This window comes from Saccopteryx bilineata, chromosome 2 (assembly GCF_036850765.1).
Source record: "Saccopteryx bilineata isolate mSacBil1 chromosome 2, mSacBil1_pri_phased_curated, whole genome shotgun sequence".
Lineage (NCBI taxonomy): Eukaryota > Metazoa > Chordata > Mammalia > Chiroptera > Emballonuridae > Saccopteryx > Saccopteryx bilineata.
In genome coordinates, this window is record NC_089491.1 from 389,263,622 (window position 1) to 389,279,671 (window position 16,050).

The 16,050-nt window shown below is 51.6% G+C and overlaps 1 protein-coding gene across 1 annotated transcript in view; it reads left to right on the forward strand.

Moving 5' to 3' along the window:
• The window catches only part of SHISA6 (shisa family member 6), a 254,219-nt gene extending 239,090 nt beyond the window's left edge, over positions 1-15,129 (forward strand). The window contains exons 4-5 of the mRNA XM_066264275.1: positions 12,041-12,193; positions 13,765-15,129. Coding sequence (XP_066120372.1) covers positions 12,041-12,193; positions 13,765-14,321 — 710 coding nt within the window. The 3' untranslated portion in view covers positions 14,322-15,129. The remainder of the gene's footprint in view (positions 1-12,040; positions 12,194-13,764) is intronic.
• Positions 15,130-16,050: the final 921 nt, after the last annotated feature.

Sequence of the window (16,050 nt, forward strand, 5' to 3'; positions counted from 1 at the left end):
TGATTTGGAGGTACCTGTAAGTACATGATCTGATGTGACCACCAAGGTAGTCCTCACATGTAGTTATTGTCAAAGGAATGAAAATGATACACTGTCAACGGGCATACCATGCTCATGGATTGAAAAACTCAACAGAGTAAACATGTCACTTCTCCCAAAATAATATACAGATTTAAAACAATTCTTATCAACATGCTTGGCAATACTTTTTGTCGATACAGACAATATTCTTCTAAAAATTCCTATGGAAAGGTAAAGGAATGAGCACGGCTAAAAGAATTTTAAAGAGGAAGAATAAAGTAAGAGAGATCGTCTACTGAATTTCGGGAACTATCACAAAGCTGCACTAATCGACACGGCCTGGTATTGGCGGAAGACTGGGCGTGGAGATCCGTGGAACAGCATAGAAAACCCAGAAACAGACCCACAAATATGTTCAACTGAGTTTTTCACAAATGTACAAAACCAATTAAAGAAAGTGAGCCTTTTCAAGAAATGACACTAGAACAATTTGACATCTATAAGAAAAAAACAAAACAAAACTCAATCTAACCTAAGTCTCATGCCTTACGTGAAAATTAACTCAAGATAGATGACAGACTTAAATATAAAACTTAAAACTATAAAACATCTAGGGAAAAAAAAAAAACCACAAGAAAAAATCTTTGGGATCCACCATTAGGAAAAGAGTTTTTAGCACAATCGACAAAAGAAAAATGTAACAAATTGGACTTCATTGAAATTAAAAACTTGTGTTCTTTAAAAACCCTGTTAAAAGGCTGACAGGATGAGCCACAGACTGGAGGAAAATACTGACAAACTAAGTATCTTACAAATAACTATTATCTAGGATATAAAAAGAACTCTCAACATTTAGCAGGAAAATGCAAACAATCAGATTAGAAAGTAAGCAGAAAGCAATCAAGAGACATTTCACTGAAGAAGACTTACAGATGAAAAAAAAAAAGGAACCTATGAAAAGATATTTTAGCATCCATAGGCCATTAGGAAAATGCAAATTAAAGCTACAAGGAAATATCACTACCCAACTATTGTGGCTAAAATAAAACACCGTGGCAACACCAAATGCTGGCAAAGATGTGGAGAAACTGGACCATTCATTCTTTGCTGCTGAGAATGTAAAGTGGTACAGCCACTCTGGAAAAGAGTTTGGCATATTCTTTTTAAAAATTAAACATGCCATTACCATATAACCTAGCAATTGCGCCCCTAGGCATTTATCCTAGATAAATGAAGACTTAGGTTGACACAGAAACCTGCATGTGAATGTTTATAGCAGTTCTGTTCATAATATCGCAACACTGAAAACAACCCCCATGTCCCTCGACGGATAATTATTTTAAACAAACAGTGGTGCGTCCAATTCATGGAATATTGACTGCTCAGCAATAATTATAAAGTATGGATACATGCAACAACTTGGATGACTCTCTCGAGTATGAGGCAATACTGAAGATTACCTACTGTGTAATTTCATTTAGGCAACATTCTTGAAGTGACAAGATTGGAGAAATGACAGGCTGCAGGAGGTTAACAAAGGGGTGGATGCAGGAAGGAAGTGGGTATGGCTATGAGCAGGCGACAGGAAGAATCCTCCCCACCATGGAAATGTTTCGGACCCTGACACTATCAATGTCCCATTCTGTTTTTGATATAGTACTAATCCTTTTCAAAATGTTACTCCTGGGAAACCTAGTTAAAGAGAACACAGGATATCTGTATTCTTTCTTACAGGTGCACTTGACTCTACAATGATCTCAAAGTAAACATTTTAATTTGAGAAAGCAGTTCAGTAAAGGCAACATCTATGTTGCTTTTGAATCTGCACTTTGGGCAGGGCTCGGTGGGGGGAGGGCTCGTTTCTGCCCCGCCCGTTTCAGAAGGCTGGGCGCTGGGATCCTCTGACTTGGGGCTCAGGCATGTCTAGCCGCTGATGTCGGCTGTCGGTGGGGACCTCAGCTGGAGCTGTCAGCTCTTATATGGAGGCTTTGCTCCATGGCCCGGACGTCCTCACAGCGCGGTGGCTGGGATCCAAGGTGGAGTGTGCTGAACGAGAGAGCCAGGCGAAAGCCCTGTCACCCTTTTGCAACCTAGCCTTAGGAGTCAGGCAGCGTCAGCTCCGATCACACTGTGCTCACCGAGGCAGTCGCAGACGCCCTCCAGCTGAAAGGAGGCGGAGAAAATACTCTTATCTAATGGGAGATGGGATGTTCTGAGTGAGCATGTGGGATTAGACACAGAACGGTGGCCATTTCTATGGAACATAATGTGGCAGTCTCTCAAGACCGACTTTCTCTCTTCCAAATCTACAAGACTGCCCGTAGTTCCTGAGTGTACATGAGTCCAGCGCTGCAGAGAGACCAAATTGCATTTCTTTATAACAATTCCTGACTGCTGGAGAAGAAGTTTTAATCAGGTATTCACACCGAGCCGGATCAACTGTGACCTCGGGCTACATCGAGGGGAACAGGATCACATCCTATACAACCCTAATAGGGAGATGGAGAACATTGTAATACAAGGGAAGGCAGTTCTCAGAGCAGAAGATTTCATTTTTAACCATCAAGGCCACCCTAGAAAGTGCCAATGCACACAGGTAGATTTTCTTTAAAAATTGAATGCCACGTGCCCAGGTACAAGCATCAAACAACATGGCACAGCAGAGGGAGGTGTAAAAAGATAGACAAAGCTTATCAGGCCAATGCAAATGAAGAGAAAGGTGAGTTGGCGATGTAAATATCAGATGGAGAGGAATTAGAGGCAAAAAAGAAGGGGGCATTAACTAGGGAAGGAAGTGTTACTTTAATGTGGATAAAGGGCGCGAGCCCCGAAGAGGATATCAGCATCGCAAACGTTTTTGTGTCAAATAATGTAGCTATGAAAGACAGAAGACCAATTCTATAACAGAAAGAGAAGATGACAGGAACACAACAGTAATGGGATACGTTAAGACACCCCCCTACGCCTTTGACAGATTAAGTGGGCCAAGAGCGCATTAAGATCGAGAGGAACTGAGTAATACATAGCTGGTGCGTCTGACTTAATAACTATACGTCAATTTTGTACTTACTCTACAGAAAGGAAATGTATTGCTTCTCTAAGTACTCATGAAACATTTACAAAAATTGGTCATCTATTAGCCCACAAAGGAAATCTCAATAAATTTTAAAAAAGAAAAAGCAGAAATTGAACGGGCCCTGTTTTCTGACCACAATCTAATGAAACAGAAAATCCATGGCAAAAGTTCAAACCAACAGATCCAAACACGTTGAAATGTGACACCATTCTGCTCAAGAACTCTGGGTCAGAGAGAAAATTTGGGCTGCAATTACAGATCATTTAGGACACAGTCACAATGAGAACATTCTGTGTCGGTGCTCATGGGACAGCGCCAGAGACAAATTTAGAGCTAAAGACCTTAAATTAACAGAAAAAGAGGAAAAACAAATGGACAGTGCGCCTGAAACCTACGTACTCTGACGGATCAATGTCACCCTGTTCAATTTAATTTCTAAATTAAAAAAAATAATAAATGGACTAAAGAGTCAGGCTCAGGAATTATAAAACAATAACAAACCAAACCAAAGAAAATTCTGAGGCAGGAATGAAGAAATGCGAAGCCTAGAGTAATGATCGGAAGATAAAAACAAAAACAAACAGAAAACAAACAAACAAAAAACATCCTGGCGCTAGTTCTTTGAGAAAGAATCATCATACGAAGACATGGCCAACAAGCACAGAAAATTAAGAAGAAAGGGTGCAATTTCACAGTTTTTTGAAAGGAATGTTACAGTGCTGAGCTGATAAAGGTTAAAAGGCCCAATGGATTTATTTTTTTATTTAAGAAAAAAAGGCCCTGGCCGGTTGGCTCAGCAGTAAAGCGTCGGCCTGGCGTGCGGGGGACCCGGGTTCGATTCCCGGCCAGGGCACATAGGAGAAGCGCCCATTTGATTCTCCGCCCCCCACTCCTTCCTCTCTGTCTCTCTCTTCCCCTCCCGCAGCCAAGGCTCCATTGGAGCGGAGATGGCCCGGGTGCTGGGGATGGCTCCTTGGCCTCTGCCCCAGGCGCTAGAGTGGCTCTGGTTGCAGCAGAGCATCGCCCCCTGGTGGGCAGAGCTTCGCCCCTGGTGGGCGTGCCAGGTGGATCCCGGTCCGGCGCATGCGGGAGTCTGTCTGACTGTCTCTCCCCGTTTCCAGCTTCAGATAAAAAAAAAAAAAAAAAAAAAAAAGGACATGGCAAACAAATTTTATATACAATAGAAAACTTGAACGAGTTGATACAGAAGGAAGAAGTTGTCAAGCGTGCAAAGCAGTGTGTGTAGTGGATAAGGCTGTGCACTCTGGTGCCAGCCTTCTGGGGTAGCATCCCAATAAGTGTCACCTGTTGGGCCAATTATTCTACCCCTTTGGACCTCAGTTTCCTTACCTCTGCATTGGTGGTGATAATATCTATCCCCCGGAATTGTTGTACAGTCAACAAAACGAGCCACACACTGTTAACAGGACTTCCCAAAAGACACCAGGCATTTTTTTATCATTTCATTCCTTCCAGCTTCCAAAAACAGATATTTCGTATGTTGTATTAATAGTTTCAAACCTGATCAGGTGATGGCACAGTGGGTAGAGTGTTGGACTGGGATGCAGAAGACCCAGGTTTGAAGCCCTGAGGTTGCCGGCTGGAGCGTGGGCTCACCAGCTTGAGCGCAGGTGTGGGGTTGCTGGCTTGAGCATGGGATCATACACATGATCCCATAGTTGCTGGCTTGAAGCCCAAGGTCGCTGGCTTGAAGCCCAAGGTCGCTGGCTTGAGCCCAAGGTCGCTGGTTTGAACAAAGGGTCACTTGCTCTGCTGTAGTCCCCTGGTCAAGGCACATATGAGAAAGCAGTTAATGAAACAAGTAATAGTTTCAAGCCCTACAGAAAGAGGAGACATTATTCATTTGACTTCACAAAAGCATTATCATAAAAAGTTGACATGTTAGGACAAGAAAAATATATAAATTTTTAAAGGAAACGATATGAAGTGAAAAATATATATATTTTCAGGTAGAATTCAGTGTTATCATAAAAGAATAAGACACCAAAATCAAACGAGGTATTGCCCAGGAGGAGATGAATGGTTCACTATGAGGAATTCTGTCAGTCTACTTCGTGACACCGCCAGGCAATCGGCAGTGTGTTGACCTAGAAGTTCTGCTTTTAGTTAGTGGCTTGAGGAAATCAGACATGGCCAAAAATTTATGATCAAGGTTGTTTGGTGTAACATTATTAAACTTTTAAACATCCTGAATACACAATAATAGGGGAATTCTTAAGTAGATATATTAAATAAACCTATTATACTTGTTATATATATAGAAATATACAATAAATTATTTTACAGAAAGGACTCCTGTAAAACCACATAAAATATTTTAAAGACTATTTCAAACATGGAAGTATATTTAAGAGGTGTTGTCCACTAAGTATAAAGGAAACAGGCTAAAAATAGCATATGTAGCATTTTTACATATGCGAAAATTATACGTAATTATCTGTGTCTATATGTACATATATGTGCGAGCATTTAGGTTTCCTTTCTTTTTAAACAGTTTCTCATGTTTATTTTATTGATTTTAGAGAGAGGGGAAGGGCGGGAGAAAGACAGGCACATCAGTCTGTTCCTGCTTCTGCCTCGACTGGGGGTCGAACCCGCAACCTCTAGGTTGTTTCCTTTCTTCTGCTACTACGAACAGGCTGCAATGAATAACCTTACACGTTTGTTCTTTTTGCATAAGTATGAAGAGCGAATCACTATATCTGTCTTCTCTTGAAGAGCTATAACCTAATTCTCACTCTTCTCAAAATGAAAAATGCTCAGGCTATTCAGAGCAATATTAAGAAAGAGAGAGATAGAGAGAGTAAATGTATAGTAATTTATAGAAGGAGGAAAAACAAAAGGAAACACAATAAAAATGTCACTGTGGCGATTATGACTCTATGAATGGAATATGAGAAGTGTTTCTAACTGACACACTCCACCATTCAATGCAGGGTTCTCTCATTTTCTACAACAGTCTCTCTGATGCTGCTATATTTATTGCTTCAAAACAAACCAAAAAAAAAAAAAAAAAAAAACGAAAACAAAACAAAACCCACAAATAAATGAAACTGGTGTTCTCCTCGCCTCTGGAGGGTAAGCAGAAAAATCTACCTTTTATCTCCCTTCCTGGATTCTCTGTCCTTGCTTAAATTAGATCCAGTATAGAATTGATTTAACCCCCCTGGATATAACTTAATATTCTGTGTTAGGACAGGAGGCTATCTTCTCGTGAGAAATTCTGGCTTACCTCCCTAGTCCACACCCCATTGAATAGTTAGTGTCCCTGGCTATTTAAAGAGTCTATTCTGAACCAATGAAATGATATAGCCATTTCATTCGTATGGAATGTTTTGTGTAGTGGGAGCACACAAGATGATTTGTCTTAGACGTGGCCGGAGATTAGAGCTAAGAGAAATCTGAACAAACAGATACACTGTAGGCCTGCATTTAGGAGATGGCGATAAGAACAAGATTTGGGGGCTCATTGGATATAAAGGACAAAGGAAGGGAAATGGTGAGTGATCACTCAAGTTTCACACGCCAAGCCCACAGCACATCAGTACCCCGGAGAGAAGCTTGAACACTGGAGGGAAAAAAGAAAAAAAAAAGGATGAGCTCATTCTGGGTTTTAATAGTTTAGGCTAAGGACAGGCATTTCAACAAGATGTCCGTAAGCAGTTTAAACTGTAACCCCACAGAGCAGAGGGACCTCGCGCTAGAACTGTAGATTGGAGAACGATCAGGTTGGGCAAGAGGGTAGATCCCAGGTCTCCCCAAGACACCTGAGCCTTCTGGAGCCCCGGCGTTTAGAACGGAAGAGGAAGGGGAGCTAGTGAAGGAGCTTCAGAATGAGTGGCCAGGAGGTACAATGCCACGGGTGGGAAAGGTGGCTTCAGCAGAGCCAGCCCTAAGATGGGGGCAGAGCTGCGACTCGTGGTCTAGACACACAAGCAAAGACCCCCTGCCTCCTCTTGCCCGGGCTTTGATTGACAGTAGATGCATGCAACACTGGGAAAACAAAAAATGCAATGTTGAATTGAAGCAGTGATGCAAGGACAAAGTGTGAAAAGCCAAAATCTTCATTCAGTTTTGGAAGCTCTTAGACTAAATGCTGCGAACTCTGGGTTTTGGCCACTAGGACGCTATTCATTTTGCTGCTCGTTCCGTCCACGTGGACTTTTGCATTATTAATTGAAATAAATGTGTTTAAAATATGAGGCTGTGTCATTGAGAGGCAGGCCACAATCTCGAACCCAGGACTCCTGATCATAGGCAGTGGACCTTGCCACATCTCGGGACACACGCAGACACCTGTGTATTACGACCTCAGACAAATCAGATATAAGCACCTGAAGTGAAGGCAGCCTCTTCTTGGCTAACCACACCCTAACACCCTGTCCCCAGAGAAAGATCTACTTCCCCTGCCCAGGTCCTCGTCCCATATTTATGTCTGTATCTATCTCTCTGTATCTATCTGTGTGTCTATCTATATATCTTGGGTGGCTCCTGGTCTCCACCCGCCTCCACGGACACCCACCCCAGCAGAGCCTCTCTAACGGGTCAGCCAGATCCACAGATGTGGGTGGGTCACCGTGGTGACAGAGAAGGCCTTAAGACAGAAAAAGCAGAGGAAGTTTCTTTCAGCCCGACCCATGCCCCCTGGCCTTCACGTTTCCACGGCATCGCCAGTCCTGGACCCGGCAGAGTGCTTCGTGCGAGTCGGAGCAGCAGAGCGGAGGTCGAGAGAGGTGCCGCTGTGCTGGAGAGACAATGGAATGTCTACACACTTCTTTCCAACTTTCTTCTCCACGATTTTCAGGGGACCCCCAGGATAACCACCTGGCTTTAAGCAGTGCTACGCAGCCCCCCGCCAGGTGGTGAGAGAGGACTGAGATCTCTGGGCTCCATGTTCATTCCGGGGGGCTCCATCCTAAGTTCTGGTGCCCGTTAAGGTGTCAGACACACCACCACTGGCTCCTTGAAGTGGAGGAGGTGGAAGGAGTCAGGCGCCCACCTCTGCCCAGGGTGCCAGGCCTCACTCTCACTTTTAGAGCCGTGTGCCCTGGTGTTCTGTCTCTGATGTCAGAGTGATCTCCATGCAGGAGGAGCGGGACTCTTCCTTAGCCCACATTCACTTGAGACCCTGAGCTCTCCTCGCCGCCATCAGTGCCCTGTGTCCACAGCAAGGCGGGGACACTCCCTTCTGCCCGAGGCTACTTGTGCTACCATCTAAAAATGACAGGAGACTTGGTAAACGCTCTTGCTCCTGCCCACACTGATTCAGATGGGATGAAACTCAAACCGAACGGGGAGACTTGAGCTTGACCCTCCTGGCAGAGGCAGAAGCCACACACGGTGGGGGGGGGGGGGCAGAGGAGTGTCGGCACAGGGACAAGAGGGTTCGAAACCACGCTTCCCTCTCCGGTCACAGCATCCTCCCACCAAGTGGACTGCAAGCTCACGTCTGGAATGGCAGAACGAAACGACCTCTGGTGCCTGCTCAGAACAGGACGTTGAGAGGACGTGAGGTCGCCACCGACATTATGAACCACAGTCATTCTCCTCTCTTGGCTTGAAAGAAGGTGAAAACATCATTACATTTTAGTGAGAGAGAAAACTCGAGGCAAAGACAAATGAATTCTACAGCTTCCCTGGCAGGGAGAGACCTGTCAGCATTGAGACAGACGGACATTATAATGAAGAGGACAGAAGTGGATTGTTCTGAGCCCCCCCCCCCTTCCAGGTGCTAAGCTCCTAGTGGAAACACGCAATGATGAGGGGAAGGGTGTACTGAGAGGATTCAGGTGGTGGGGCCTAGGGAAAATGAGAATCGGGAAAAACGGGAAAAAGTCTGTTAAAAGGCGTGGACACCATTTCTCATTCATCACCATTTCCGGGAGGGGGGGCGTGGCAAGTGGGAATAGAAGGAAGGGTGCACGTTTAAAACGTCTTGGAGACAGAAGTGGGAAAGCCTAGTTACTAACTAAATATGGCTGATGAGAGTCAATGAGGAGTGAGCTAAGATTAATTAGCAGAACGGGTGGGGGGGCATCTCATGAACACAGTCTAAGGAGTAAGGACAGCAGCCAGTGAGGACAAGAGACGGGGGGGAGGGGGGGTCCGGACATCGAGAGTGGGATACGATCAGAGGATATGCGAGAAGAAGCGTTCAGCGAGCAGGTAGGAATGCACGTGTGCCGTCCAGAGGGAGGTTACCGCGGAAGGAGTGAGTTACGCTGCGGGGGCGGTCACAGGAGCCGCGGCAGCGGGAGCCGTCTGTGTGCAGGGAGGCTGGAGAGAGAAGCAGAGGGCAGACGCGGAGAGCCTGGGGCGTGCCCAGGGCAATGCAGCAGCCGCAGCAGCAGCAGCAGGAAGAGAAGCTGGAAAAGGCTAGTGCGGAGCGCTCCCCCTGTCAGGAACGCGCTGAAAGAGAATGCCCTGGTCCCCCACCCCCCCACCCCCTCAGCCCCGGGAGCCAACGCAGGCACAGCCTCCTAATTGCAAAGAGGAGAAACCATGCTCTTCTCTCCCTCTTCCTACTTCCTTTAGCTGCCTGGTGTCAGGAGATGAGGGTAACTGAGACTGGTCCCTGTCCCCTGAGCTGCTCCCGGCTAAGGGCACAGGGTTTTTTTCTCTGTACTCCTCCTGTGGACCTTACACCCTTTCCCCAGAGCTGGCAGAGCAACTAGGAAGAGAGGAGCTGACCTGTGTCCGCTTGATTACCCCAAGGGTGTTCGTTGGATACTTATTTTGAGCCACGCAAGAGGAAGACATCAGAAAAAGATTGGACAGCAAGGATTCTGCCATCCAGGAAGCTGCGATGTTTGGAGACCAACAAGATCAACTCGAGTGAAATGACTGGAGATCGTGTGGACATTAACCAGAGGGCACTGACTAGAAGAGTGACAGGGCCTAGAGGACTGGAAATCACTGTGGGCTGAAGAGGGACAGGGCCTAGAGGACTGGAAATCACTGTGGGCTGAAGAGACGTGACATTGTCACAACCATGCGCCTTGAGTGAAGGGAGGGGTTGGCTAGCAGAGGAGTGAGGAAGGCCATTGCAATGGGAGAGGATGCAGGAGCAAGGGGACAAGGGCAATCGTGGAGAAGGCAGAAGGCACGGGAGGCCGGCCGGGCCCTGACTCGGTGGAGAAGGCAGAAGGCACGGGAGGCCGGGCCCTGACTCGGTGGAGAAGGCAGAAGGCATGGGAGGCCGGCCGGGCCCTGGCTCGGTGGAGAAGGCAGAAGGCACGGGAGGCCGGGCCCCGACTCGGTGACGTGTTTTGGAGAACAGTGCAAGAGCATCCAGCAGTGTTGCCTTTGGAAGCGGTTGAGCTGACTGACGCCCTGGTTGGGAATGGAAAGCCCACAGGCAGGAGGGAAGTTCGTTCTCCTCCAGAATGGCCCCACGCCACGAACAGGAGCTAAGGGATCGGTGGTTCGTCCTCAGCTCTGGGCTTCCCACCCACTGCACTTGGTGGCACCTCTCCCGAGCCGTGCCAGGGAGGCTCTTTCTGTACGGCACGTTCTGATCTCTGGGGGACGAAGAACACCCCCACCCCCTCACACATGTGCTGGAGTGAACACCAGCCCGCCGGCTGGGCTTCCCGGTCTCCAGCCTCCGTGCTGCGGGAACCAGCGAAGGCCGGGCGAGGACGGAGAGGCCGGGAATTCCCTGCAGTGAGGCTGCCCATGAAGTATGTCTAGGAGTGCTTCTCTGTGGGCCCGGGCTCACCACACTCCCGTCTGCGAGGGTCTAGCCCTCTCCTCGCCAAGAGGCATGGGGAGTCACAACCCTCCGTGACATCTGCCCAAAGCTGGAGTCTTCCCCTTCTCAATTGTCCCAAACCAAAGTGGACAGGGGGATAATGCGAGATCTCTGGAAACGGTACTCATTTCCAGAAATGGTACAATGGCCTCTTCAGGAATACCCGCTGACTTCTTGCTGTCCCTCAAGGCAGTCAAGCACCAAGACATATTTCTCTTCCTTTCCTGGGTCTCCATTCCTTTCTGTCCTCCATCCTCACAGCCACATCTTTGCCCGCCCATACCTGCATCTCCTCACCCCCAGCTGCCCGATTGCTGGACTCATCCAGCTCCAATCCCCGGAGCCCCGTCCAGCTCGTTGACCTCCCCAGTCCCTCCCCTTCTCTCGCATCTCTCCTTCTATTCCGTACCCTCCCCCACCCCCACCCCAGGTCTGGCATGAAACAACACTCCCTTCTCTCTCCAGACTGTGGACTCTCAGGGAAGGGGAGACAGTAGAGGGAAGAGGTGCTAAGCACTTTTTACTGGATTCGTTCCTCGCACAGCTCAGAGGTAGTTGAGGGGCGTCGGGAGGAGATGGAGTAGGAAGACGTGGTTTGGCAGCCCCAGTGGCCTATCAGGTGCAGGGCTTACAGACACCCAGGCGGAAGGGGATGCATGAGAGATGGATGACATCATGGAGGGTGGATGTTGCAGTCTCACTGGAACTGGGTTTTTGGCCCACTTGCAAGAGTATATAGATAAGACCAGTCATTCCTCCTCATTCAAACTCAGGTTTTTCTGAGCCAGGGAACTTGGTTTGCCTCAAACTTTCAGGGAGAAGACAGAACTTTTATGCCCAAACAGGTAACTTTATAACCCACACCTGTCTCCCCACTCCCCAGCCCACCCGACCCACATCTTTACCGAACAGCTCAGGGGTGTTCCAGGAGAAAGAGAGTGTCATTCAAGCAAGAAGGATGCATTGCCATCGTGGCCAGTGGCAGATGAAACAGTGCCTGCACCAGGCGTGTTGACAACGGGAACCGAGCGTGAGGGAAACCGGCTCACCGGCACCCTGTGTCCCAGCACACGGGCCGGGAGAACAGGACGGGGCCGCGAGACGGAGCCCGGACCCTTCCCCTCCTGCCTCTCCTCGCTAACGTGACACACCTCTTTCTTCTTTTGCAGAGAAGCCGCGAGCGAACAACATCCTGACATCAGCCACCGAGCCCTATGACCTGTCCTTCTCCCGCTCCTTCCAGAACTTGGCGCACCTGCCCCCGTCCTACGAGTCCGCAGTGAAGACCCACCCCAGCAAGTACTCGTCCCTGAAGAGGCTGAGTAAGTGGGGGTGTCCCGGGCCTGTCTCTGGTACCTCTGTGACCTCCCCGTGTGTCTCACTCCCTTGCCCTGTCCCTGAGGGACCGGGGTGGAGACCCGAGAACACGGAGCGAGGATAGCGTGGAAGAGGACAGCAGACAAGCCCTGTGCTTTGGCCCTTCTGGGCCTGAGCCCATTTTCCTTACAGACAGAAGAGAGGCCGTGGACTCCTCGGGGCCACATTCCCGTGGGAGGCATGGGGGCGAAAACCTGTCCCCGGCCTTGTCCCCATACCTACCATCTGCAAAGCCTGGGCCTTCCTTACTCTCAATACCTTGGAGTAGAGGGTTTCCCACACCAGTGTGTTCTCTGAGACGCCTCACAGAGACTTGGCTGGGGAGGGCCCAGAAAACACCCCCTCCCTCATACAGCCATCACCGTCTTGAGAACCTGAGACACACACACACACACAACACCATTTCTTCAGTTGAGTCCAGTTTGTCCAATCATTCCAACTCCGCGTGTGAGTCCGAGGCAGCTCTGGAGATGGGTGGGTTTAAAACAGTACAAGAAGGTACGCGGTGGGAGAGCTCTCCTGTCCTCGCTTTCCAACCCTCGGCCCTTCTGCTGCCATTTCCCCACGAGTCTACTTTTATGACCACCCAATGGCAGGGCTGAGTCTGTGCTCGAAGCCACAGGTTAATCTACCCTGAGAGACGTTCAGCTCATGAGCCCACATCAGCCACCTCCACGGTGGAACGGTGAGTTTCTGTGGCCGGAAGTGGAGCTCTTCTTCACTGAGTCCAGGAATCAGGTGCACACCTAGGACGAGAGTCTGTGAGTGGCTCGGGACGCAGGGTCCACCCAGCGGGGACCCTCTGGGGAAGCTGAGGAGCAGTCAGCAAGCAGGGATCTCAGTGTCTGTCTGTGGGAAGCCACATTCCCAAACTCTGGGGCAGAACAGGCTTGTGTGTATCCCGGGTAAGCTGAAGGGCTTGGCAGGCAGGGTGAGCTTGCGAGAGAGCCCCCTGGATGGAGACCAGGGTGGAGTGTCTGAAGGAGGCGCATGGTCACCCCAGCCTGCTCCTGCAGGGGGCGCAGGGGAGGTCTGTGCAGGCTTGGTTCTGCCGTGTGTGGGGCCGGTGCCTGTGCACTGGCTTCTGGATATATTGGCTCTTACTCCAGAAAAAGTGTTACTAGGTTTCTAAGTTACCAGCTGGGCATTGGAGCATCTTTCTTCTAGCAGGAGCCTGCGTCTGCCACCCAGCTTCCTTGGAGAGAGGCTGTAACCCTCATGGGAGGTTGCGGGCTTCCCCCCCACACCCGCCCCCACGCTTCAGCAACAGTGGAGGGGCACTCTGCTCCCCAGGGGGACACGAGGCAGCAGCGCTGGGGCAGCTCCCTGGGGCAGCTCCCTGGGGCACCTGAGGATGCTCACGGTGGTCCCCGACAGGGCACCAGCATGCCTGGGAGCAGATGCTGAAGCCAGCCCCAGACAGGGGAGGCCCGCATTTAACAAGACCCCTGGGGACTCCTTCGCGAGGCCTCCCCGTGTCACCCAGCTGACGTCTGTCTCCGTCTCTCCCCTGCAGCCGACAAGGAGGCTGACGAGTATTACATGAGGAGGCGGCACCTGCCCGACCTGGCCGCCAGAGGCACCCTCCCCCTCAATGTCATCCAGATGTCCCAGCAGAAACCGCCGCCCCGGGAGCGGCCGCGCCGGCCCATCCGCGCCATGTCGCAGGACCGGGTCCTGTCCCCCCAGCGGGGCCTGCCCGACGACTTCGACTTCGGCCTGCCCTATGACCGCATCCTGTCCGACGAGCGGCTGCTGTCCACCGAGCGCCTGCACTCCCAGGACCCGCTGCTGTCCCCGGAGCGGACGGCCTTCCCGGAGCAGTCCCTGTCCAGGGCCATCTCGCACACGGACGTCTTTGTGTCCACGCCCATGCTGGACCGCTACCGCATGACCAAGATGCACTCCCATCCCAGTGCCTCCAGTAACTCCTACGCCACGCTGGGCCAGAGCCAGACGGCCGCCAAGCGCCAGGCCTTCGCCTCCCGCAGACACAACACGGTGGAGCAGCTCCACTACATCCCCGGCCACCACACCTGCTACACCTCCAGCAAGACGGAGGTGACCGTGTGACCGCTGCGCAGGGCCCGGTGCCGGCTGGGCGGGGCTGGGCGGGGCCGGGGCGGGGCGGGGCTCCCCGCCCCCACGGCTCCCTGCCCCTGTGCCATCGGGGGCAGGTGGGGTGGGCTAGCTTTGCCCAGACAGCCAGACTCTCTGCACGCAGCCGGTGGCCTGGGGACCCCGTGGCCCGGTGGCTCGGTGGCCAGGCCCTGCAAGCTGAGACCTGGGATCTAAGCGATTGCTCGCTCTTCCTTGAGAGTTAAGGGGAGTGAGCAGGGGCCAAGGCCCAGTCCCCATCCCCACCACCTTCACCAAGTCCCGTTAGGGTCCATGTCTTCTCTGCCCTTCCCCGGGGCGGGGGGGGGGGGCTCCGTGGCAGGTTTGTCAGCCCAGACCCCCTGGCCTGACCCGGTCGCGACGCTGCCTGGGTTGGAACTGGCCAGCAGAGACAGTCCATGGGCTGACAGAACAGGCGGCTTGGTCTCATTCATTTAACTAGAACCGCATCCCAGGAATCTTAGTGCCTACAAACTGCCTGCGCGCTCTCCGCGAGGGGGCGCTGCTGTGTCCATAAGCACAATAACGATCTCTTCTGCCTGCGGGGGCTCTGGTCCCGGCTGAGTGGCCCTTCCTCTGCTGACCCCCTGCAGCCCCACCTTGACCCCCTGCCTCTCCTCCAAGCCGTGAGAGAGGGAGAGGCTCCCTTCCTCCAGCGGCCTCCCCACTGCTGGGGACCCTGCCCATTCCCAGCTGGCTGTCCCAGGCTCAAGGTCCACTTGGACCCTCTTCTGGGGCACTCTGCCCCTCCCCCAGCCCTAGATGTCCCCCCCTCCCCCTCCCCCCCGCCTCCCACCAGAGAAGGTGGGAGAGAAAGTAGGGCTTTGCTCTAGCCCTCCCAGAAGAGAGTAGCAATGAGGTGCAGGACTTTGGGGGCCTCACCCCGCCCACCCGAGCAACCTGATTATCCCCACACTCCCTCCTCCAGGCCTGGAGGTCTGGTCTGAACTCTGACCGGCCACTCGGGCCTGCCTCTCCCTCCCCTGCTCTGCTCCCTAGAGGCCGCTACCTGCGGAAGGCCACTGTGCCGCGCTTGGTCTCAGGGGCTGGCCCTTGCTCTCCTCCAGGCCCACCTGCCTCCCACCAATCACATCTGGCAGGATGGGGGCAGGGGCTTATCTAGAGAGGGGAGGCCAGCGCCCCGTCAAGGGGGCCTGAGGCTGTTGTCTGGATGTTCGTCCGCTCCCCTCTCCCCATCCAGCCCACCACCCTGGCCCCTTCTTGGTCTAGAATTTGCTCTCCCTGACCCTTTGCCCGGGCCCCGCCTCCGGACCTCCTGAAGCCGCCACCCCTTTCTGTCCTGGCTGCCCCTGCTTCAGACCGGTACCTCCCCTGCGTCAACGAACAGACACCCGTTAGCAACTGCAAACAATGGTACTCCAGGCTACTGGTCCGGGGGGGGCTAACTGGGCAGCACCCCAGTCTCCCCCTGCAGGGGACATGAGGGCATCAGGCAAGGCAATTCTCTCAGCTCTGTTTGGGGAACCAGCCCCTGTCAGCTTATCTCAGCCCCTTCTTTGCTTCCAACCTGAGGGGTGGGCAGGATGGGATAGCCTCCTGCAGAGTGGACACAAGCTAGCTAAGCAGCATCTACTCCTTTAAGACCAGAGCCAGGTGGGGGGAGAGAAGGGGCTCCCCCATTCTCAGGGCCAGGGCACCTCCCTGGGCTGGGGCTGGGGAAATC